The 26754-nt window shown below is 36.4% G+C and overlaps 1 protein-coding gene across 13 annotated transcripts in view; it reads right to left on the bottom strand.

The window, feature by feature from the left end:
• The window catches only part of ZRANB3 (zinc finger RANBP2-type containing 3), a 290081-nt gene that overhangs the window by 105344 nt on the left and 157983 nt on the right, over nucleotides 1-26754 (bottom strand). For all 13 annotated transcript variants that reach the window (XM_074399747.1, XM_074399752.1, XM_074399748.1 and 10 more), the window contains one exon: nucleotides 25901-25986. In XM_074399747.1, the coding sequence (XP_074255848.1) occupies nucleotides 25901-25986 (86 nt within the window). The remainder of the gene's footprint in view (nucleotides 1-25900; nucleotides 25987-26754) is intronic.

Below are 26754 nucleotides of genomic sequence, written 5' to 3'. Positions count from 1 at the left end.
ATAGTACATGCAATGTTAAAATGATATACTTGCATGTAGAGTCAATTACATAACTATAGTGAATGAATGGAATCTACTGTATGATAAAATTATACACATGCCATTTAGTTGTCATCAATAAGAAATGTACTTTTTTAAAAAAAAAATCTAAGTGCTATCATTGTATAAATATTTTAATGGGTTTACTTAATAACTGTTATAAATTGAACTGCTGAAACTTGTTCATTAAAATATTTTGACTTCCTTTAAGACATTATGTTCCCATATTTATATTAAAAATTCACAGGCCGGGCACAGTGGCTCACGCCTATAATCCCAGCACTTTGGGAGGCTAAGGCAGGTGGATCACAAGGTGAAGAGTTCAAGACCAGTCTTGCCAACATAGTGAAACCCTGTCTCTACAAAACATACAAAAATTAGTTGGGTGTGGTGGCGGACACCTGTAATCCAAGCTACTCGGGAGGCTAAGGTGGGAGAATCGCTTAAACCCAGGAGGTGGAAGTTGCAGTGAGCCGTGATCATGCCACTGTACTCCAGCCTGGGTGACAGAGCAAGACTCTGTCTCAAAAAAAAAAAAAAAAAAATCACACACTAATAAAAATGGGAAAATACTTGCCAATACCTATTCTACACCTATTTTTCCATTCATATACTTTTGATCACATGGTTTTAAAAAAATCTAACATTCAGAACTACCAATATTGAGAATTTAGAAGGTGGTGTTTTTGTTTTTTTGAAAATGCAATGTTTGCCATTAAAATGGATTTTTTTTTTTTTTTTTTTAAGATGGGAGTCTCACTCTGCTGCCCCACCTGGAGTGCAGTGGGGCGATGTTGGCTCACCACAACCTCCCATCCCAGGGTTCAAGCAATTCTCCTGCCTCAGCTTCCCGAGTAGCTGGGACTATAGGCATGTACTACCATGCCCAGCTAATTTTTGTACTTCTGGTAGAGATGAGGTTCCACCATATTGGCCAGACTTGTCTCAAACTCCTGACCTCATGGTCATCCCACCTAGGCCTCCCAAACTGCTGAGATTACAGGCGTGAGCCACCGTGCCCAGATGAAAATGGATGCTGAAGTACACTCTCTACTTACATGAGACATTGTACAGGTGTACAATATGGGAGCTGGAGGTCTTTTTGTATGACTGTTACATGCTGGTAGAGACAACATACAACTGTCTTCAAACAGGCTAACCACATAGGCCACACTTGCCTCCTGCAGAGTACCAATAGTTGTACTCCCGAAGTGCAGATCTGTTTTGAAGTCTGAGCAATCTATTTTCAGAGTGTCATTGTGCCAGTACCTGGTCTGTAACAATGAGGTTTCCTCCCTGCTCCAGGAGAGGGTACGTTATTGAGAGAAGTTTTAGCTAGTTGCCTCCTGGGTTTTATGTCACTAGTTGATCCTAAGCCATATGCCTGGCATGAACCATGGTTCAGAGGAATTATTTCTTGTTACCCACTCTCCCCACACCCATCTCTTTCATCTACAGCTTGGAATGCTAGTGGTGGGAGTTGTTCTAAAAAGTGGTGGCAATACCACATTTGTCAAAACCCCAGATCCATGTTTGGGGTGCAAAGGGGAAATAAGAGGTGTAGGGAGGGCTAGAAGAGTTGCCTCCTGTAAACCCCTAGTCTCTTTAAATTTGATAATAATTATATATACGTTTTGGAATATCTTACATTTTAAAATAGTTTTATTGAAATTGAATTTATAATGCTATACAATTCACCCAAAGTGAATTAATTCCGTTATTTCTGCTACATTCACAAATGTAGCAATTCACAACCATCAACACAGTAAATTTTAGGACATTTTCATCACCTCAAGAAGAAACACTGTATCCTTTAGCTATTACCCCTGAACATGTCATAACTCTCCAGACCTAAGCAACCACTAATCTACTTTCTTTCTCCACAGATTTCCCTATTCTGGACTTTCATAAATCAGACTTAGTTTTGTTGTAAACGTATACTGCATACTCTAGGGCTGTCACTAAAAAAAGTATTGAAAAAACTATAATTGACATACTAAAAATAATAGAAGAGAAAAAGGGATTATACAAAATGCTCAATTAAAGCTGCAGAAGGCAGAAAGAGTGTGGAAGACAAAACAGAAACAAAGAACAAAGGCAACAAACAGAAAAGCATTAACAAACATGGTAGCTATTAATCCAACAGTATCAATAATTACTTTAAATGTCAATGGCTGGCTGGGCATGGTGGCTCAAGCCTTTTGTAATCCCAGCATTTTGGGAGGCAGAGGTGCGTGGATCTCTTGAACTCAGGAGTTTGAGACTAGCCTGGGCAACACGGTGAAACCCTGTCCCTACCAAAAAGCTACAAAAATTAGCTGGGCATAATGGCACATGCACGTAGTCCCAGCTATTCGGGAGGCTGAAATGGGAGAATCACTTGAACCTGGGAAGCAGAGGTTGCTGTGCTGGTGTTGGGAGGTGAGGCCTGTTGGGAGGTGTCTGGGTCATGGGGATAGATCCCTCATGAATGGTTTGGTGCTGTTCGCAGGATAGTAGGTGAGTTCTTGCTCTGATGAGACTGCATTAGTTCCTGCAGATATGGAAGTTTCCACAAAAGTATTATAAAACCAGGACACTCATTAGGTTTTGCCTCTTTGCACATATCCTCTTCTTTGACTTTCTGCCACGTTATGATGCAGAACAAAATGCTCTCATTAGAAGATGAGCAGATGCTGGGACAATGTTTTATGAACCTCCCAGCCTGCAAAACCATGAGCTAAGTAAACATCTTTTGTTGATAAATTACCCAGCCTCATGTATTCTCTTTTAGCAACACAAAACAGACTAAGACACTGGTTCTGTGAAAAGATCAATAAAATTGATACACTCTAGCAAGGTTAAGAAAGAGAGAGACAACACAAATTACTAATATCAGAAATGAAAGAGGGACATCATTACAGATTTCAAAGACACTAAAAGTATAGTAAAGAAATATTATGAACAATCTATGCTAACAAATTTTATCACCTAGATGAAAACAGATCAATTCCTTGAAAATCACAATCTGCCAAAACTCACACAAGAAGAAATAGACAATCTGGATAGTTCTATATGTACTAAAGACATATATTAAATATCAGTAATTCTCCAAAACAGAAAACACCAGGCCCAGGTGGCTCACCGGTGAATTCTACCAAAAAAATTAGACCAATTCTTTATAATCTCTTTCAGAGGCTAGAAGCAGAGTGAATACTTTTGGACTCATTCTATGAGGCCAGCATTACCACAATGAAAACAAATGTCCACATAGAAACCTGCATATGGGTGTTTATAGCAGTTTTTTTCATAATTGCAAAAACTTGGAAGCAACCAAGATGACCTTCAGTAGGGGAATGGATAAACTGTAGTACATCTAGACAAGAAAACATTTAGTCCTAAAAAGAAATGACCTATCAAGCCAAGAAAAGACATGGAGGAAACTAAAATGCGTATTACTAAGGGAAAGAAGCAAATCTGAAAACACTACAATACTGTATGACCCCAGCTATATGACATTCTGGACAAGACAAAACTATAGAGATAGTAAAAGATTGGTGGTTGCCTTGGTTACAAAGGAGGAATAGATGAATAGACAGAAAAACAGAGGATTTTCAGAGCAGTGAAACAATTCTGTATGATACTACAATGGTGGATTCATATCATTACACATTTGTCAAAACCATACAATGTTCAATGCCAAGAGTGAATCGCAATGCAAACTACGGACATAGGGTGATGATATGTCAATGCAGGTTCAGAAGTTGTAAGAAATATACCACTGTGGTGAAGGTGTTGATAGTGGAGGGTGGCATGTGTATAGGCATGGGGTATATGGGAAGCCTCTGTACTTCCTGCTTAATTTAGCTGCGAGCCTAAAACTACTCTTGAAAAACAAACAAAACCAAAAACAACAACAACAAAAAAAACAAAAAATAGAGTTTATTAATCAAAAACAAAAACTAGTATGTATGTGTGTAGTGCAGTCACTGTCCTACATTTTCCCAGGATTTCCTCTCCAGTCCCATTGAGGCTACAGATCTTTTTAGCTAAGGGTACCTGCACTGGTGTCAGACTGCTTGGAATCTTGGGCTGGGGACTTTTTAATTGCCTGCCTGGGGCTAGAAATTTTCAAAGGCCTATAAGACTTTAAAAAAACCTCAGAAACGAAATAAAAAGAACAAGTTACTGGCTCCACAATGCCAAAAACAAAACAAAACAAAAAACAACAACGCTCAGTTAATATTAGTATTTAAGAAATATCTATATAATGACATCAATGCCAATGATAATAGTTACAGCAGAGTGTACTCTGTGAATGAATACATTTAGCCTTAATAACAATTCTATACATAGGTAAAGTGCCAATATCATCCCCATTTTATAGATAAGGAAACTGAGACACAAAGAGATTGAAGAATTTGCTCAACATCTCATGGATGTTAATAGTGGTGCTGAGATTTGAACTTAAGGCAGTCTGATTCCAAAGACTTGCTTTACTAAAAGCCAACTTTTACCTAACAATATAAAAATTACATTAAATATATTTCTTGGGATTATTTTACTATGCTATTTACATACTTTTTTGTGTGTGTACATGGTGGGGGTAGCTACACAAAAGCAAGAGATTCTGGGACTAGGAAGCATTCCTGACTTCAGGTTTTGGACTTTATTTTCCTAATTCTCAATTCCTACATATATAAAACGGGAAGATCCACTGTTTGGGGGATGGTTGAATAAAATGTGGGGCACGCCAACTATGGACTATTCAGCAATTATTCATAAGAATCATTTAGATGTTTATGTATGGAGTAAGAAGGATGTCGAAGATATATGTTAAATGAAAAATGGAAGCCGCAGAGTAATATGCTTGGTATGAAGGATTATGTATGTGTGTAGATGTGTGTACATATGTATGTATGTATAATAATGGAAACAGTTCCAGGAGAATACACATCAAATATGATACATTGCTTACCTTGGGGGTCACAGTGGTAGGGAATCAAAAGGTTAAGTGAAAAACTAAGGTTTTGTCACCCCATTTTGTTTTCACTTTGTCTATCTGAAAGTTTACAATAAGCAAATAATGCTTTTGCAATTAAAATCCAATGTTAAAGAATCTTAAAGAAAGACACCTTCAATAGCTTCACACTTCATAGCAGTGGTATTCAAACTGTGGGGATGGGTAGACTCCAGAAGGGTTCAAGTCACCCCACTGAGGTGCAGAAAGAAACATTCTCTATATACTGTATTCTTATCTCAGCTTTCTAAATTAGCTTCTCTTTTCATTTAAGTTTTAAAATATACATAATGCTTAGAATAGTAACATGAATATAATTCATGCATTGGCTGTATGCTAAAAAAAATAATGCTTTAAAATGGGGTGTATACAGAGTTGAAAAGACTGGCAAGAGCCCATCAGGCATGGGCACAACTTGAATGAAAAAAATTGGCCAGTAAAGACACAATGAGACCTTTTAGAGTTAGATACTTTTGTTACTTAAACAGAATTACGAATAAAAAAGTACAAACATGAGTCTACAATGAAAAAAATTACACAGAAAGTTTACGGAGGGTTACATATGTTCCTAAATCCAGAAAAATAACACTTTTTAATTAACCACTTATCATATCTATAATGTTTTTTTCAACACTATCCACTGCTTATACTTTGACTGCCTCTTCAGTGTGACAAGAACTTTGTAATACTTGAGAAACAGGATAATTCAGTCTTTACTCAAGTATGGATGTTCAAATTTTGTTGTTTATTGATAATCATTTTTTTAAGTTTACTTCAAGTTCATAACTTAGTGGCATACCCTGTGTGTGTACATATATTTCTAAATTATTATCAAATTTGGAGGAAAAAAAACAACCTCTATCAAATTTCTGTCAAATACAAGCTATAAGAATGGGAAGATCCATGGCAGGACTACTTGTTAAAAAAAAAAAAAAAAAAAAAAAGAATTATTAGAAGATTATCCTTTGGCTCTCTACATTTCAACCTTGTTTCTCTTTCAGTACTCACATGTTCCCAGCTTCTGGCACCATAGGACACGTTCACATTGCAATATGTCCACTTACTCCATACCAGAAATATTTCTGGAAGCCATTCCTATACTAGGTTGGCTAGCAGTAACCTAACTAAATACACAAATATAGCCCACTAAATCCAAACCAAACATACCCCTAATGTAATTTCTTCTTAGACTGATTCTAAAAATGCTTGCCGATACTCCACCATCAAAAAACACAAGGAAAAATATGAGAAGAGGAAGTTTTGCTGAAAAGAGACCTTTTAATCTATTAAAAGTGTCTCCTTCTATAAATTTGATAAGGACATATGATCTTGTGCAAACTGCCAAAACTCCCTCCTAGGGTCTTAAAATGGCCTGAGAAGTGAGTGAACCCTTTTTTTCCCCCATAGATGGGTTTTCACTACATTGCTGAAGCTAGAATACAGTGGCCATTCACAAGCATGGCCATAGTGCAGCAGCCTCCACCTCCTAGGCTCAAGTGATTATCCTGTCTCAGGTGCCCGAGTAGCTGGCACTACAGGTACATGCCACCAGGCCCAGCTAAAAATGAGATTCTGAAGTTTAATGTTCACAGTTTTATCGGAAGGAAAGAAAATTATAAAACAAATTTGTAAATGTAATATCGAATAGGTAAAGTGCACAGAAGAAAGACAAAAGGTATAAATGAGTAAGAAAAATATTTTTAAGGACAAAGTATAAGTAGTGCAGTTTGGGGGTAGGTTTAAAACAAAAGGATTCTTAATTCCTAACAAACTAAAATTAGCAACTGCTAAAAAATTGCAAATGTCTCTAAAGATATTATGAAATGTGAACCTTCGTTTGGATTCAGAACAATTATTTTCTCACTCAGTTTTACAAAGTAAGTAAAAATTCATTTATCCTTTTCTAAATTGAAAGAATAAACATATGCCTTTTAATCTCCTTTTGATCATATTTAATTTAAAAAGAGGCATTTCCCAGTATGCACATAACATTAGCTTATGATGATGAAACAGGAAGCTTATGGCCAAGAACATGTATGCTTATCTGTGTTCACGAACACACATACACATGCAGAGTTAACTTTGACTTTGTAAATCACCCTCTGATTTTTTAAAGTTAGATCCTCTTGTGTCTCTTGTAGCAATCCTTTCTTCTCATCCTTGGCTCCTGGCAACCATTAATCTGTTTTTTTCCCTAGTAGTTCTGTACGTTCCAGAATGTTACATAAATAGAATTATACAGTAGGTAGCCTTTTAAATCTTATTTCTTTCACTTAGCATAATGCATCTGAAAGTTACATATGCTGGCCAGGCGCAGTGGCTCACGTCTGTAATCCCAGCACTTGGGAAGCCGAGGTGGGTGGATCAAGAGGTCAAGAGATCGAGACCATCCTGGACAACATGGTGAAACCCCATCTCTACTAAAAATACAAAAAATTAGCTGAGTGTGGTGGTGGGCTCCTGTAATCTCAGCTACTCAGGAGGCCGAGTCAGAAGAATCACTTAAACCCAGGAAGTGGAGGTTTCAGTGAGCCGAGATTGCTCCACTGCACTCCAGCCTGATGAAAGAGCAAGACTCTGTATCAAAAAAATAAAAAGTTATATATGTTATTGGGGTATATTAATAGTTCATTGCTTTTTATTACCTGGTAATACATTCCATTGTATGGCTATATGACAATTTCTGCAGTCACTTTAGTTGAAGAACATTTGGATTATTCCAGTTTAGGTTATTATAAATAAAGCTACTATAAACAACTGCACACAGATTTCTGAGTAAACATGTTTTCATTTATCTTTACTAATATCCAGCAGGAGGATTTCTGGTCTATATGGTCAGTACATGCCATACTGTTTTCCAAAGTGGCTGAACATTTTGCATTCCCAGCAGCAATGTAAACAATGTAATTCCCACCAGAACGTTCCAGTTATTCAGTATCCTTGTCATCGTTTGATATAGTAAGCTTTAAAAAAAAAAAAAAAAAAATCTTACCCATTCTAATGCGTGTGTACTCATACCTCTCTGGTTTTAACTCGCATTTCTCTAATGGCTAAGGTCTTGGGCATTTTTTCATGTGTTTATTTGACTTCTGTATATCTCCTTAGGTCAAGTGTCTTTCTAAATCTTTTAACTATTTTTAAAATTAATTATTTTGTTTTCTGGCTGGGCGTGGTGGCTCACGCCTTTAATCCCAGCACTTTGGGAGGCTGAGGCGAGTGGATCACGAGGTCAAGAGATCGACACCATCCTGGTCAACATGATGAAACCCCGTCTCTACTAAAAATACAAAAAATTTTAGCTGGGCATGGTGGCGCGTGCCTGTAATCCCAGCTACTCAGGAGGTTGAGGCAGGAAAACTGCCTGAACCCAGGAGGCGGAGGTTGTGGTGAGCCGAGACCACACCATTGCACTCCAGCCTGGGTAACAAGAGCAAAACTCCATCTCAAAAAAAAAAAAAAAAAGAAAGAAAAAAGAAAAAAAAATTATTTTGTTTTCTTATTACTGAGTTTTAGGAATTTTTTTTTTCAGACCCACTTTGTCACCCAAAATGGAGGGCAGTGGTGCAATCTCAGTTCACTGCAACCTCCACCTCCCATGTTCAAGCAATTTTCCTGCCTCAGCCTCCTATGTAGCTGGGACTACAGATGTGTGCCACCATGCCTGGCTAATTTTCTTATTTTTTTAGTGGAGATGTGGTTTTGCCATGTTGGCCAGGCTGGTCTCGAACTCCTGATTCAAGCGATCCACCTACCTTGGCCTCCCAAAGTTAGGATTGCAGATGTGAGCCACTCTGCCTTGGTGAGAATTTTTAATATATTATTTTAAAAATTCATGTTGTGTCCTTTTTATATATTTCTTTCCTTAACACATATGTAGTTCAAAAATTTATCTCCTAGTTTATGGCTTGTCTTTTCACCTCGCAACAGTGTTAGAGAGAGAAATTTTAAATTATCATGAGGTGAAATTCATCACTTTTGTCTTCTATGGTTCATGAAGTTTGTGCCCTGTCTGAAAAAATCTTTGCCTAACCCAAAGTCCCAAATATACAATCCATTTATCATTAAATTTTGCCTATGGTCTAAGATACAGGTTGGGGTTCTTCTTCTTTTCACATAAGGATGTGCAATTGTTTCAAGAGCATGTGTTGAAAAGACTAGCTTTTCTCCAGTGAATTGTCTTGCACATTGTCAGAAATCAACCGACCACATTTATGGGTCTATTTCTAGATTCTGTATGTTCCACTGATTTATGTGTGTCTCCTTTACTGATGACTATAAAGAAAAGTAGTGTGAATCTTATTTTTTTCTTCTTTTTCAAAGTTGCTTTGCCTATCCTTTGCCTTTGCATAGGCATTTTAGATTTAAAATGTAAATTTCTACAAAAATTGTACTTTTTTTTTTTCTTTTTGAGACAGAGTCTCACTCTGTTTCAGGTGCCAGGCTGGAGTGCAGTGGTGCATTATCGGCTCACTGCAACCTCCACTTCCCAGTTCAAGAAATTATTCTGCCTCAGCCTCCCAAGTAGCTGGAATTACACGTGTATGCCACCACGCTCAGCTAATTTTTGTATTTTTTAGTAGAGACGGGGTTTCACCATGTTGGCCAGGATGGTCTGGATCTCTTGACCTCGTAATTCACCTGCCTTGGCCTCCCAAAATGCTGGGATTACAGGCATGAGCCATGGCACCCAGACGGGTTTGACTGTTTTTGCACAGAATCTACAGAACAATTTGAGGGAAACTGCTATTTAAAAAAGATTGAGGCCAGGCATGGTGGCTCATGCCTGCAATCTCAGCAATTTAGGAGGCTGAGGGGGTGGATCACTTGAGGTCAGGAGTTTGAGACCAGCCTGACCAACATAGTGAAACCCTATCTCTATTAAAAACACAAAATTAGCTGAATGTGGTGGCAAATGTCTATAATCCCAGCTACTTGGAGAGCTGAGGCAGGAGAATAGCTTGAACCTGGGAGGCAGAGGCTGCAGTGAGCCAAGATCACACCATTGCACTCCAGCCTGGGCAAGAAGAGTGAAACTCTGTCTCAAAAAAAAAGAAAAAAGAAAAAAAAAAAAAAAAAGGAAATATTGAGACCAGGCATGGTGTGGCTCATGCCTGTAATCCCAACAGTCAACTAACAGTGTCCTGTAAATGTGTAGTTATGGTTGTATCATTGAAATATTATAAACTTGACAAGATTTGCAAAGGGGAACCAATCTAATTGTTACCATAACAGAGGGAGATAGTGGAATGTGGAAGTTATAGGAGGATACATTGAAAAACTGAAATTATTCAGAGTGAAATGATAATGGCAGATTACAAATAGAATTGACAAAGAACAGCCCAGATAAACAGAACACAAACTTGCTCACTAAATACTGAAATATGAAATTGCTCTGAAAGTAGAATAAAGGTATCATGATGAAAAGAAGAATGTAAATTACAAAGTAATTGGAGGTGGTCCCATTTGTCAAAAAAGGGAAAATTCGATAATCAACAAGGTCTATAAATAAAATTGATTGAAAAAAATATGACTTAAAAATAAAAACCCTCAAATTATAAACTAGGGTTAGAAAGAGTCCTTCCTCAACTTGATTTTTTTTTGGTGGGGGGGAGATGGAGTCTTGCTCTGTTGCCCAGGCTAGAGTGCAGTTGTGTGATCTTGGCTCACTGCAACCTCCACCTCCTGGGTTCAAGTGATTCTCCTATCTCAGCCTCCTGAGTAGCTGGGATTACAGGCGTGCACCACCACATCCAGCTAATTTTTATATTTTCAGTAGAGACAGGGTTTCACTATGTTGGCCAGGCTGGTCTTGAACTCCTGACTTCAGGTCATCCATCTACTTTGGCCTCCTAAAGTACTGAAATTACAGGCATGAGCCACAGTGCCCAGCCCTCAACTTGATTTTTAAAATTTGAGACTTATAAGCTACACAACACTGTAGGATTTCTTTTTTAATAAAATAAATGGAAAGACATTACTGTTCATGAATTTGAATACTTAATATTATAAAAATGTCAAACTCCCCAAGTTAATCTACAGTCAATGTAATCTTTATCAAAATTCCAGCTGACCTCTTTGCTGAAATTGACAAGCTGATACAGAAATTTATATAAAAATGCCAGAACACAGACTAGCCAAAACAACCTTGAAAAAGAACACAGTTGAAGAACTTAAACTTGCCAACTTCAAAAATAAAGTGCATTGGATATCACCGCAAGTTGATAATGAAACAATCTACTACATTGAAAATGAACAAATGACAAGGAAAAAAATTTATCCTGTCTTTCTTAAACAAAGTGAACCAGTGAATGTCCAAATAATAAATGAGAGGGAGGTTTTCTTTTACGGAGGCATGCCAACTATTAAATGAAGGCAGTGTGTTAGACTATCAGCATTCTGCAATGTCTAACGACTTAATAAATAATGTACCAAACATTGACAGCTGCTAACATCATAAAAAGAGAGGCTTTAAATATCAACTAACAAAAGAAAACATCACTACAAAGGAGAATTGTCTCCAAAAATTAGAAGTTTCTAGATCTAAACACGAATATGGAAATACTGAGGACAAAGGAATGTGTTAAACACCACCATGAAGATGGAGGCAGCAGAATCTAGATTACAAAAACAATTGAGTTTCTTCCACAATGGAAAAATAAATGAATAAAACAAGGAAATGGAAGAGAAATCTAGAGATTAAGAGACTTAAGTGACATCTAACATTTGCTATATATGAGCCTTATTTGAGTACTGATCTATACAAACTAGAGGAAAAACTAACAAAACCCCCCCACAAAATTGTAAAATTATTTATTCACAAAACAACTGGAAATTTCAACCTTTACTGCATTTTTTGTAATATAAGTGCATTTTAATTATGTAAAATTAAATATGTTTTAAGTGTGTGTACATCCTTGTGCTTTTCCATAGGTGTAGCGGTGGTAGCTGGTTACATGAATAAGTACTTTAGTGGTGATTTGTAAGATTTTTGTGTACCCATCACCCGAGCATTTACTGCATTTTAATGCAATCAAGGGATTTAATGCAATTAATTTTTTTTTTTTTTTTTTGAGACGGAGTTTTTGCTCTTGTTACCCAGGCTGGAGTGCAATGGCGCAATCTTGGCTCATCGCAACCTCTGCCTCCTGGGTTCAGGCAATTCTCCTGCCTCAGCCTCCTGAGTAGCTGGGATTACAGGCATGCGCCACCATGCCCAGCTAATTTTTTGTATTTTTAGTAGAGATGGGGTTTCACCATGTTGACCAGGATGGTCTCGATCTCTTGACCTTGTGATCCACCCGCCTCGGCCTCCCAAAGTGCTGGGATTACAGGCTTGAGCCACCGCGCCCAGCCAATGCAATTAATTTTTAAGGCATAACAATGGTATTATAATTTTTTAATGGGGATTAATATTTATAAAGGTTTTAAAAAAAATTTTACTTTAAGTTCCAGGATACATGTGTAGAATGTTCAAGTTTGTTACATAGGTAAACATGCCACGGTGGTTTGCTGCACCCATCAACCCATCACCTAGGTATTAAGCCCCAAATAATTATTTTTAAGAACAGTCCTTCCTTACTCTTTAGAGATATATAGTGAAATAATTTATAGATAAATACAATGTCCAGGATTTTCTTCAAAATAATATGGGGTAGGAGAGGTAGATGAGGGCATAGCTGAAACAAAACTGGCCATGAGTTAGCAATTGTTGAAACTGGGTGATGAGTACATAGGGGTTCATTATACTATAGCATGTACTTTTGTATACGTTATTTTTTCCATAATAAAATATTGAAACTATCAGGGAATAAACAAAGAAATAAAAGACATGAAATCCAGGAATGTCGGGATCCAAACAGAGCAGAATGACCCAAGGAAATTCAGGGTGACAGCTTTGTGCCATGCCTAAAGAAAAATCAGCTTACATAGGAACAAAACAGAAGGCTGTGGGAGGAAAATCTCCAGGAAAAAGAAAAAGATTATTTTATGTGCTTAGAAGACATGCTGGAAGTTGACAGATTGGTTGGAGTCTTTCAGTGAAAAAGCAGCAACAGCTATATAGAAAACCAAACAGATGGGGAAAAAAATGAATTATAAGGTAAACAAAAAGTTGACCAGGAAAGGAACAGTCAACTACTTGATTTAGTAGAGAATATTGATTTATTTAGTCCATTGATTTAACATATTTAGTTAACAATATAAACATGGACACTGAATTACCAAATAATTCAAATACTGGAAGGAGAATGGAAGAAAAGTGGTGTTAAAGGGTGTTTGCATTCTTGTTTTTTCATTTTTTAGTTATGTGACTTGACAAGTTACTTAAGCTTTCCAAATACAGCTTAACCTTTCCAAATACAGCTTCCTCATCTATAAAATGGACATTCTATCATCTACTTGTAGGACTGTTGAAAGAATTAAAAATAATACATCTAAGACACACGGTATAGTATCTTATATACAAAATATAATCATATAGCCAATAAAAATTATATATTTCAGTTACTGATACCAAAAAATGTCCTAAGACAGCATTAAAGGGAAAAGGCATATTACAGAAGAGTGTGTGCAATATGACCCTATTTACATAAAATTGTTTATCTATCAAATCATCCTTCTTTATGTACTTAGTAGAGAAGCTATCTAGAGGGAAAGTTACCAAAGCACATCAGTTGACTTTTACTTTTTTAAAAAAATATTTTTTCTATGTGCGGTTTATTAAAATAAGTATGAATAACTTTTCCAAATGCAATAAACTATCCTTACATTAATAAAAGTAAAGAAAATAAAACAACAATGTTAAAGCATGGGACAAGGCATTGCTAAGAGAAAATTAGCAAATGATAGCATTCATTATATATAAGCTAGATTAAAGCTATGTAAAAATTATTAGATATACAGATAAGTGTAGAAATTAAAAATGAAAACAATTTACTTGTTAGTATAGCAGAATTATGGTATTTTTCCTTTCGATTTTTACTGTTATAGTGCTACATACATAAGTATATGTATTTTAAAAGTTCTTACTCATATTAAGCCAAAATCTACTTCCCTATTAAGTTTTCCTACTTGAAAATAGTTTTGCTCTCTGAGGCCACAAAGACAGTTACCTAATTCTTTTAAAACATGACAGATCTTTAAATATTTAAAAACCTGTCCCCCTTAGGGCTTCTCTTTTTCAAATTCCTATAGGCTTCATAAGATCAAGGATCATGTCTTATTCATCTTTGTATTGCCGGCAGCTCTGAAATAATGTCTTAAATATAGTAGGCAATTGATAACATTAGACATTTGTAGAGCTGGATTTGAGATTCCTCTCATTCTGGTCACCTTTACTGAGATATGTTTTCAATTGTTGAAAAGCTTCTTAAAATAATGCTTTTAATTCCCTCTTAGTTCCTCACACTCATTGCCTACAATGACCTTCTACTAAATCTAAAATCTACTCCAACTATTCCTGTGGTTACAACCAGGTCCTAAAAAAAACATTTCTACCTGGTAAATTCAGACATTCTACTCTCTACCTACCCCATCTTTCAAGGGTGCTTGTTCATTTATACTCACTATGTCTTTATACTCACTATGTTCATTTATACTCACTATCTCATCAGTACATTTCGGTAAACTGACTCTTCTAATTTCCAAATCTATTACATTTTCCCTGTCTTCACATATTTCCTCAGCCCTTTTGATTTCTGAGTTCATACATTAGCTTTGTTCTTATTAATATAGTTTAAGTTCCCTTGTCCCACAGTCCATGCATCATAAGCTGGTGAAAAAATCCAATCCTGAATGGATCCAACTTCAGGATTCAAAAAGGCCTGAAGCCTTTTCCAGGCCTGTATCCAGGCTACTGGATGTGACTGGAGAAACTGTACCTTAGAGAAAACTGGTTCCATTACAAATTTGGGGTTGCTGATCTCAAATGGTTACTGAGAGCTGTTAACAATACTACCACATTAATCACATTATCTCATTCTCATTTGGCAAAATTTCTTTTTTTATTATTATTATTTTTATTTTTTTATTTTATTTTTTTATTGCATTTTAGGTTTTGGGGTACATGTGAAGAACATGCAAGATTGTTGTATAGGTACACACATGGCAGTGTGGTTTGCTGCCTTCCATCCCCTCACCTGTATCTGTCATTTCTCCCCATGCTATCTCTTCCCACCTCCCCACCCCCCCGCCCCTTCCCCATTGCCCCCCATGGACCCCAGTGTGTAGTGCTCCCCTCCCTGTGTCCATGTGTTCTCATTGTTCAACACCCGCCTATGAGTGAGAATATGCGGTGTTTGATTTTCTGCTCGTGTCAGTTTGCTGAGAATGATGGTTTCCAGGTTCATTCATGTCCCTACAAAGGACGTGAACTCATCGTTTTTGATGGCTGCGTAATATTCCATGGTGTATATGTACCACATTTTCCCTATCATTTGGCAAAATTTCTAACCGTATCAACTTTCACTAAACCTTTAACCCTTTTCCATTTCTCTGAACATATGACTATCCTCCTTCCCATTCCACAGAGAAAATATAAATTGTACAATGCAAACTCTCAACTTCCTGCCATCCTCATAAGTACAGTATATTTCCAATTATATAATGCCACACAACCATAAGAGGAGGAAGTTATTTATGTATGTGAAAAAAAAGACAAAAGGGGAAAGTATAAAACAATGTTTATGCTTATATTACAATCTTTTAAAAACATGAATTTGCTTGAATATGTACACAGTTTCTGAGGAAAGAGTAAAAACTAAATACAGTTGCCAATAGGGAGAAGAACTTAGGTAAAAGGGATTTTTTAATGTATATACTCTTCTATAGGTTTAGAATTTTGAACCATGTGAAATATCTTAGATAATAAATCAAATTTGTAAATCTAATCATGTATGTCTCATGCTTTAAGTGTCACAGTACAGGGACTGGAGAAGGGGGAAATGGGGACAATTATTTAATGGGTACAGAATTTCACTTTGGAGTGATGAAAAAGTTCTGATGATGAAAAGTAGTAATGACTGGACAACAACAGAATGTACTGAAATACATTAGAATCTACTGAAAGTCACTGATTTGTACATTTAAAAATGTTTAAATGGTAAATTTTGTTATACATATTTTACTGCAATTTAAAAACCTACAATACTGACAACCAAAACCCCAAAAACCCTGCGATGCCTTCTTATTGCCATTTTGATGAAGAACAAGACTCTGTATATTATTCCTACCTAACTCAATCACTGTCTTGAAACTCTCTTCTTTTAGTTCTGGACTATTCAACTACGTTAGCATGTGACTTGAAAACTCAGTGAAGGTTGGACTATGTGGGTCTTGTTCCCTAACGCGTATCTGATGGCTACCATATGGGTTAGCATGTAAGAGACATCCTAAAATACTTTCAGAATGAATGAATAAATTCAAAATTAAACTGTACTCTAGATGCAGTCTAATCAATGAATGGAGTAAAACCACCCCTTACTCCAAGTTAGCCTAGGGTTATTAAAAAACCACAAATCTTTTAGAACTGAACTATTGATAATAGGTGAGGGTTTCTCAAGTCCCTTCTATACAAAGCTGACTTTCTAAGTCTCAATGCAGAATACATATTCTGTTAATATTTATCTAATTATTTTTCAAACATATTTCTGCCATTCACTATATTAAGTATTTCTCTCAGATGTGAATCATTTGCAAATGGAATAGACGCGACCTCTATTTAGTCACGGTTGAGAACATTAAATGCAACAGTGGTAACACAGTGCAAATCCATAAGAGACATTTCCTTTTTAAAAAAAAAAATTTAGCCGGGCGCGGTGGCTCAAGCCTGTAATCCCAGCACTTTGGGAGGCTGAGGCGGGAGGATCACGAGGTCGAGAGATCGAGACCATCCTGGTCAACATGATGAAACCCCGTCTCTACTAAAAAAAATACAAAACAGCTGGGCATGGTGGCACGTGCCTGTAATCCCAGCTACTCATGAGGCTGAGGCAGGAGAATTGCTTGAACCCAGGAGGTGGAGGTTGCGGTGAGCCGAGATCGCGCCATTGCACTCCAGCCTGGGTAACGAGAGCGAAACTCCGTCTCCAAAAAAAAAAAAAAAAAAAAATTTAAGTTCCAGGATAAATGTGCAGGATATGTGGGTTTGCTACACAGGTAAACGTGTGCCATGTGGTTTGCTGCACCTATTAACCCATCATGTAGGTATTAAGCTCCGCATGCATTAGCTATTTATCCTGGTGTTCTCCCTTGAGACATTTCTTGAAGCTAACAATGACCCATTAATTAACAATCTTTGGATATGGCTATAAATACCTTTAATTTATATTATCATCCAACATTTTTCCTCTCATAAAAATTTAGACAAGGAATTCTCCTTAGAGATGGAACTGGAATACAATACCAATGACAAATAATGTTTAAAAAACTGCTGAATTTTGTGACAGAATAGCGTCTAGAATATCTTAACAGCAATTCAAAGATAACATTAACATATCATTGGGAGACATCGGGCACTGTGGCTCATGCCTGTAATCCTAGCGTTTTGGGAGGCTGAGGTAGGTGGATGGCTTGAGGTCCAGAGTTTGAGACCAGCTTGGCCAACACGAGGAAACCCTGTCTCCACTAAAAATACAAAAATTTGCCAGGTGTGGTGGCGTATGCCTGGAGCCCCAGCTACTCAAGAGGCAGAAGCAGGAGAATCGCTTGAACCTGGGAAGCGGAGGTTGCAGTGAGCAGAGATTGCAACACTGCACTGCAGCCCAGGCAACAGAGCAAAACTCTGTCTCACAAAACAAAACAAAACAAAACAAAACAAAGACATAATATTAGGGAAGACCAATATGTCTTCCCACAGCATAGTTTTTGAAGATAGCTGTTGATAACAGGATGCTTGGCTGGGTTATCTATATGTCCTTGTTTTCTATGTCAAAGAGTATTTATTAAAGTTGCCATTCCCTAAATCTTTATTACTTCTATCAAGTGAGATAGAGCAAGCCATTTAAACTCCCCAAGTACTTATAAAATGACAGAGGGGAACTGGGTAATCTCCAAAATATTTTAGTTTTAACAATTGATCATTCAATGTGCTAACGGTTGACAACTGAATATGTTGCCTTCTCCAAATCATATTTGCATTTATAGTTCCTCTAAATATAATCCTGTAAAGTGAATGATGTAAGGCATTTTAGATAAGAATTTTTCTGGTTGAGTAATATTTCTGCTGTCTGTGAAGTAAAACCAGGTAGTTGGTCACCTATACTGACTGACAAACTACATTTGTATTAATACATTTCTGTTTGTCATTACTTAGGTATTTAAAATACTTTATAAAATCAAAGTTACACTTTTGCTGAAGCTTCATTTAACTTACTTTGAATACAGTCATGACATTTCAAATATAAAATATGGGTCTAGAACTGAATAACTAACCAAAATTTGCATTCTGCAAAATTATAGTGTGAAAATGACACCTTCACAGAATCAAAACATTATGGAAAAATATATAGCATTCCACAGACTAACTTAAAATGCCAGGAAGTGACTTGAGCTGAATTAGAGTCTATGGCACCATAGTGCTTTCAAGGTAAAGAAGTAAAGGAATCGCATAAAACTTCTGAAATGGAACCTGAAAGAATATGCCTTTTGAGAAGCATAATCTTAACCTTGAAATGGCTTTCTCCAGAAAACAGAATATGTCTTCCACAATCATAAAACATTTCAAGAAGATGAATTTTTTTGTGAAACAGTGTAGGCATTAATTAAGAAAGAGACAGGTATATGCTTCTTTGTCATATGACAGGTCCTAGTCAGGAAACAAAAAAAGAAATGCTTATTCATCACTTAAGTTTTCCCAGTCTCCAAAAGATAAATACGTGTAAGTATGTTTGTCTTACGTGGGTAAACTTTTGGCATTGACAGTCTGCAAGAATTATGATTAAGGGTTTCCCAACAAAACCTGGTATCATGCCAAACAGACCTACAATAGGAACAAAGTGAATATTTAGGAATGACGTACCAGGAACCATGATTTTTGGCTATAAGGAACTGAAACTCTGAATTAAAATTGCTTAATAAAAAAAGAAATGTTTTACAACATGAATAAAAGAAAGGCTCCTGGATTGGTCAACTCCTGGATTCCTTGCACCTCTTCACTGTGCCATTAAAAAGCCTGCTCATCTAAACTAAATACCCAACATGGTCAGAAGACAGCTACCAGCAGCAGGTAGTACAACATGCTTCTTTGCTCATATTCAGCTTAAGGTGCTTATCTTGTCCTCCTTCCTTGAAATAAAGCCCTTTTCTTCAGCATAATTGGCACATGACCAACCCCAGACCAATAATAGTTGTCTGAAGAATACCATGTACTAACTGGCTTAGAATGACTGGAATCCACCTGTGATATCGGATACAAAGTCAACTTCCCCACAGTCCTATAGGCATGTATATACATATACCTAAAGTAAATCAGGAATCTGTTTGGAAGAAAGACGGGGTAGGCAACTAACAGTGTTTACCACATTTGCTACTGTTGATTTCCTAATGGAGGGAAGGGATATTAATATGTGGTACTGTAACAAAATCATTATAGTAATTTCCATGCATTGTTTAAAAAAACCACTTAGTAAAGACTAAAGAGTTATTACTTTGGTGAAACTAGCATCTAAATCAATTTATAGTTTAATCAAAACTGATGTTAGTAAATTAATTATAGTCCCAGTTACTAGAAAAACAACTAAGAACTTTGTGTCACAGAACCCTCTGAGCCCGTCACAAAAGTATATTAACTTAAAATTCTTAATAGAAAGTAGCCAAATGATACCAGTTTTTCTATTATTTTCTTTTATACAGAAGTAGTAAAATAAATTTAACAGTTTTAGTTATGTAAGAACTCCTATTAGTATTTCATTTATTATAAGAAGAATCCCAGTTTTGCTCATGATTTTTAAAGTCAGTATGAAGAAACCAAACTTTGAGCTGGGAAAGATTATCCAAATCACTTAGTTCGGCCCTTTTATTCCAGAAGCTCCAAATTTAAAGTATAAGAAGTCCTTCTCCAAGATGACTGTGCTGCTTATTTTTTAATACTGTGTCAATTTTCAGAGCAATATGAAGTTATATCTGAGGAACCCCATTAATTTGACAACATCTGTAGATTTAGCAGATGAATGATGTTATTCATACCAAGAAGTTACATGGATCTAGCATACAAAAAAACCCAGATCTAGTATTCAATGATTCAATAAACACTGGATATCATGTGCCAGGTGCTGTGTTAGCCATTGGGAATAGAACACAGGAAAAAAACAAGTGTTCCACCCTCAAAGAGCGTCTAGCTAGTAACTCACTCCAATGGAGAACACAAGGTAGGTCAATTTCCCTGTCAAAATGATCATATGCCACTGCAAAGTGTCTCTTGCTACAAATCTTCAGCCAGCTGGGTAATCACACTATGCTGAAAAGTTGAACTAACAGCATGGAAAGTGGACTCCACAGTGGCTTCCACAGAGAAGTCTGAGACTGTCAGTTGGGTCAGGGCCATCAGAGGCTACCATGTTGACAATTTCAAGATATCCAGGGAAAATCTGCATGTGTGTGTGTGTGTGTGTGTTTGTTTTATACGGACACATTTTTAAAAAATACAAAAGGTAACACAATTTCTTTCAACACAATATCTTGAAAAGGAGTTGCATCAAGATTACACAGTATTCCAACATTCCAAGATTTCAACACTATATCTTGAAAATGAGTTGCATCAAGATTACACAATGAATTACACATATTCATTGTAGGGATGTATAATAATTTAACAGTAAGTTTCCTTTAGCTGGTTGTTATCTAATCATGTTTTATTTACTAAATGTGCAATTTAAATTTTGCATACATGTGCCTATGTGTGTATGTGTATATCTGTATGTTGTGTATTTGATAAATATGTGAATAATATACATGATAAGAAGATACATGAACAATTACATAAAATAGTGTATATGAACAAGTGCAGGATAAACTTAAATTTTAATTGCTAAGATAAGTGTACGGGCTTTTAAATATTTGGTAGGTATAGTGAAATTTCTTTCAATAGATGGTATAGGCCAGGCATGGTGGCTCATGCCTGTAATCCCAGAATTTAAGGAGGCTGAGGTGGGTGATTGCCTGAGCCCAGAGTTCCAGACAAGCCTGTGCAACATAGTGAGATTCTATCTTTACAAAAAAATTTTTTAAATCATCAGGTGTGGTGGTTCACACCTGTAATCCTAGCACTTTGGGAGACCAAGGCAGGTGGATCACCTGAGGTCAGGAGTTCGAGACCAGCTTCCCAATACGGTGAAACTCGTCTCTACTAAAAATACAAAAATTAGCCAGGCATGCTGACACATGTTTATAATCCCAGCTACTTGGGAGGCTGAGGCAGGAGAATCTCTTGAACCTGGGAGGCAGACGTTGCAGTGAGTTGAGATCACGCCACTGCACTCCAGCCTGACTGACAGAGCAAGAAATCGTTTTAAAAACAAAACAAAACCAAAAAATTAGCCAGACACGGTGGTGCATGCCCATTGTTAACAGCTACTAGAGAGACTGAGGTGGGAGAATCACTTGAGCCAAGGCAGTTAAGGCTGCAGTGAGCCATGATCGTGCCACTGCACTCCAACCTGGGTAACAAAGCAAGACACTAACTCAAAAAAACCCCAAAGTAGATGGTATAGCCATTACATTTCTTTCAGCAATGTAAGACAGTTCCTGTTTCTTTATATGCTCATCTATATATTGTTTTGTTAAATGTTATAATTTTTATAGCTACAATAGGTAAAAATCTGACTTACTGCAGTTTCAATTTGAATTTCTCTTATTGATTACATTTATATAGTTAAAACCTATTTGTATTTCCTTTACTATCAATTATTTGTTAATATTTTTTGCACACTTTTCTCAGTCATTGAAATTAGCCTTCTCTTTTATTTGCAACACATAAATAATTTTTCCTTAATTAGAAATTTCTTTTTACTTTAGATATATTTTCTAGAAGGATGACAACTCTCAAATTCTTATGCAATCAAATATATTCTTTTTTATGACTTCCCTACAACAAAGTTATAAAAGAATTCCTCTATGTTTTACTTAGGGTTTTATTTAATAATGTTTAAACATTTTATTCATCTGAAATTAATTTTTGTGTAAAAACAGGGGAAAGAAATCCTTAACTGCTCCCCTTGTTTTTAAAGACAGAGTCTTGCTCTTGTTGCCCAGGCTAGAGTGCAATGTCTCAATTTTAGCTCACTGTAACCTCTGTCTCCTGGTTCAAGTGATTCTTCTGCCTCAGCCTCCCAAGTAGCTGGGATTACAGGTGCCCGACACCACGCCCGGCTAATTTTTGTATTTTTAGTAGAGAGGGGGTTTTATCATGTTGGCCAGGCTGGTCTCAAACTCCTGACCTCAGGTGATCCACCTACGTCAGCCTCCCAAAGTGCTAGGATTACAGGCGTGAGCCACTGTGCCCAGTCCCCCTTTTTCTAATACTCTAGGTTTTCACAACTTTCTTGACAATTGTTACTTATGTTTTCAAATTTTCTGGATCTACAAGAAAAATTGTCTTTTATTGAATATACTATATTTATGAATAAGTTCAGAAAAAAGTAAAATCTTTATAATATCAAGTCTCTTCATCAAATAGGAGCATGTCTTTTTACTTATCTTTTTAAATGTCCTTCACTAATATTCTTGAGTTTTCTACTATCTTTTATTTTCATTGTATTTTAGAACTATTTATTATTTATGTAGAGAAAGACAACTGACTTTTTAGTATTAACTTTGTGCTAGGCTATTTTAATCTATTCTATTTTGTTTTGAACACTTTTCAGCTGATTCTCAGTCTTCCAAATAAATAACAACAGCTGTAGAAAATGATAATTTTGTTTTTCTTGAAAACTTTTATCACTTTTAATAGAAATGGGGTCTCACTATGTTTACCAGGCTGGTATCAAACTCCTAGGCTCAAGTGACCCTCCTAACTCAGCCTCATGAAGTGCTGAGATTACAGTTGTGAGTCACTGTGCCTGTCTTTTTTTTTTCTCTTTTCTTTTTTTAATTAAAAAAATTTTTTTCCGGATGAAATTAGCCTCATATCCTCTTATTTTTCTTTTGAGTAACTGAATTGATCAGTCCTCCAGAGTAAAGGTATGCTGTGGTAGTTGTCTTGGAATTGAAAGACACACATAAACATATATAAACAAGCATATGTAAAACCACACATACACACACATACCCTAAGTTTATTTAAAACTGTAATCAAGGGTAAATGTTGGCCAGGCATGGTGGCTCACGGCTGTAATCCCGGCACTTTGGGCAGCCGAGGCAGGTGGATCATTTGAAGTCAGAAGTTCGAGACCAGCCTGGACAACATGGTGAAACCCTATCTATACTAAATACACACACACACACACACACACACACTAGCAGAGCATGGTAGGGCATGCCTGTGGTACCAGCTACTCTGAGGCTGAGGCAGTAGAGCTGCTTGAACCCGGGAGGCAGAGGTTGCAGTGAGCCATGATTGTGTCACTGCACTCCAGCCTGGGCAACAGAGACTCTATCTCAAAATTTAAAAAAAGTGAGGGAGTGGTAAATGCTATATTTTACCTAAGAACTTTCCAGTACATATAGATATGATGCCGTTTTTCTTTGTCATTATTAATATGGCAAATTACATTTATGTATTTCTTAATATTAACCGTTCCTGGGCCGGGCACAGTGGCTCACATCTGTAATCCCAGCACTTTGGGAGGCCCAGGCAGGTGGATCACACGAGGTCAGGAGTTCGAGACCAGCCTGATCAAGATGGAGAAACCCCATCTCTACAAATAAAATAAAATAAAAAATTAAACATTCCTTGAATTCCTAATGTGAATGCCATTTGCATATAATCAATACATTAGGGTTTTGATGAGTTTATAGATTCCATTAATTTATTAATATTGAGGACTTCTACATTTATAGTCTCTTGTTTTCATTTTTTGTGCTATCTCGTCTGATTTTGGTATCAGTGTTACACTGACTTCATAGAAACAATTTCGAGTAAGTCTTTCTATCTTTGTACTCTGGAGCCCTTTAAAAGGCATGAGAAAACCATGACCGTGTGGTTTTATTTAAAGGAATTATAAAAAAGAATGCATTGGGAAAAATAAATGAGAGACTCATATCACATATAAAGAGATTATTTTTGTAATATATAAAGGTTTTCAATATACCAAGAAAAAAGTCAATACATTTAGTAGACAGAAGGGCAAACAGCACACGCAGACAACTGACAGAAAAAAAGTACAAATAACTCATATGTGTAGGAAAAAAAAAGCTCAAATTCATTTAATGACATAATGGGTAAATGTGAATTAAAGCTACTATCAGTTCACATTGGCAAGAATGAAATAAGTTATATTCCACTATGTTGGAAAGGTATGGAAAAAGAAACAATCTGACACACGGCTGGTGGGAATATAAAAAGCTATACTTTCTGTGGAGCATGATTTGGAAAAATCTAATAATATAAAAATGCACATGCCTTTTAAATTAGCAATGTCACTTCTGTAACTTTATCTTAGATTTTTTTCCCCTATGCATATGGCATGAAATACTAAAATAGCTAGCAATTATTGAGTACCCCCTATGTATGGTTACTGTTTAAGCACTTTATAAATATTAGTTAATATACATCTCATAATAACTCTCCAAGGTAGGCATAATAATTTGCCATTTTTTTGAGCTGAAGAAACTGAGGCATGGGGAGATAGTTACTTTTCTAAAATGAAGCATTTGGTAAGTGGTAGGTGTGAAAATAAATCACAGGTGGTCTAGTTCTAAATTTCCATGCTCTTGACAACTATAAAAAACTAGCTCTCTACATGCGCAAAGATACTCATTGCTGCATTGCATGCATAGCTATATACTACAAATGTCCACTAAGAGTGGATGGCATAAATAAATTCTAAACGCTAGAATACATGCAGCATTTAAAATGAGTATTAGATTGGGTGTGGTGGCTCATGCCTGTAATCCCAGCACTTTGGGAGGCCGAGGTGGGCGGATCACCTGAGGTCAGGAGCTCGAGACCAGCCTGGCCAACATGGTGAAATCTCGTCTCCAGTAAAAATAACAAAAATCAGCCGGGTATGGTGGTACATGCCTGTAATTTCAGCTACTCAGGAGGCTGAGGCAGGAAAATTGCTTGAACACAGGAGGCAGAGGTTGCAGTGAGCCAAGATTGAGCCACCTCACTCCATTCAGCCTGAGCAACAGAGCAAGACTCTGTCTCAAAAAAATAAGAGAAAAGAAAGTAAAATGAGTATCAAAGCTCTTAACTGATATGGAAAGATCTACAATATATACTAGATGAAGAAAGTGAACTGCAGAATAATGCACAAATTGTGCTATATGTGTTGAAATAAACTGAAATATTATGTACATATAATCATACATCCTTGTTCATCCAAAGGGTATTTTCAAAAGGATACAAAAGAAAGTGCCAACACTGGTTACATGGAAAGGGAAATGGTTTGCTGAGAGACAAGAGTAGAAGAAACACCTTACTTTTTACTTTTGTATAACATACATGTAAATCTAGCCAATAAAAATAAATAATTTCAACAATAAAAAGTAGAAAGTAAAAAATAAGAATAAAGGCAAACTTTGCCATTATCTATTACTTTTATTTATTTTACATATAGGTCATCCACCTATACGTATAATAATGCACCAATTATTTCATAGCTACCACTAATTGTGTTGTAAAACAATGGCATAAAGAATGACTAATAAAGCAATGTTCACAGTTAATATGTGAGGAAAAAGTTTGTGGAAAATAGTTTGTCTTACCTGATGTGTGCATTACAGTATCTTTTTGCATAGTCAGTCCATCTTCCAAATTTTTGTGGAAAGAGAGCTTCGATCTGCATGAAAAGCTATAATAAGAGAAGTGTTTTTAATATGTTGTAATATTTTCAAGTAAATTATTATTACAATAATAAAACCATTTAACAAAATAGTAGAAAGTATAAAAGAAAATCCAACTCTTTATTCCTCAAGTCCCCTCCCTTCTATTCATCAGGAATAACCATTGTCTGTTTTATAAATATACATTTACATATTTTTCTTTTTCCTTTTCCTTTTTTTTTTTTTTTGAGATGGAGTCTTGCTCTGACGCCACACTGGAATGCAGTGGCCTGACCTTGGCTCACTGCAACCTCTGCCTCCCAGGTTCAAGTGATTCTCCTGCCTCAGCCTCCCAAGTAGCTGGGACTATAGGCATGCAACACCATGCCCGGCTAATTTTTGCATTTTCAGTAGAGACAGGATTTCACTCTGTTGGTCAGGCTGGTCTTAAAGTACTGAACTCATGATGCGCCCACCTTGGCCTCCCAAAGAGCTGGCATTACAGGCGTAAGCCTGGCCCATTTATACATTTTTCTATGCTGATATAAGCATATGTTTATGCTTTTATACACATATATACTAGATAAAGAAAGCAAACTGCAGAATAATACACATTGTCAAACTAGAATTTTGTCCCATTACACATGTCTCAGACACTTTTAAAGTACAGATGTATCTATTTTTAGTCTTAAATACCTATACAAGCAATATAATAATAATGCACTATTTAAAAACTAAATAGCTACCCATTATTATTATGTAGATGTACTGTAAAATATTTAAACAGACCCCTGATA

The sequence above is a fragment of the Saimiri boliviensis genome, chromosome 5, assembly GCF_048565385.1.
Source record: "Saimiri boliviensis isolate mSaiBol1 chromosome 5, mSaiBol1.pri, whole genome shotgun sequence".
Taxonomy (NCBI): Eukaryota; Metazoa; Chordata; class Mammalia; order Primates; family Cebidae; genus Saimiri; species Saimiri boliviensis.
Note: the sequence above shows the minus strand (reverse complement) of the source record. Positions and strands in the feature narration are given on the sequence as shown.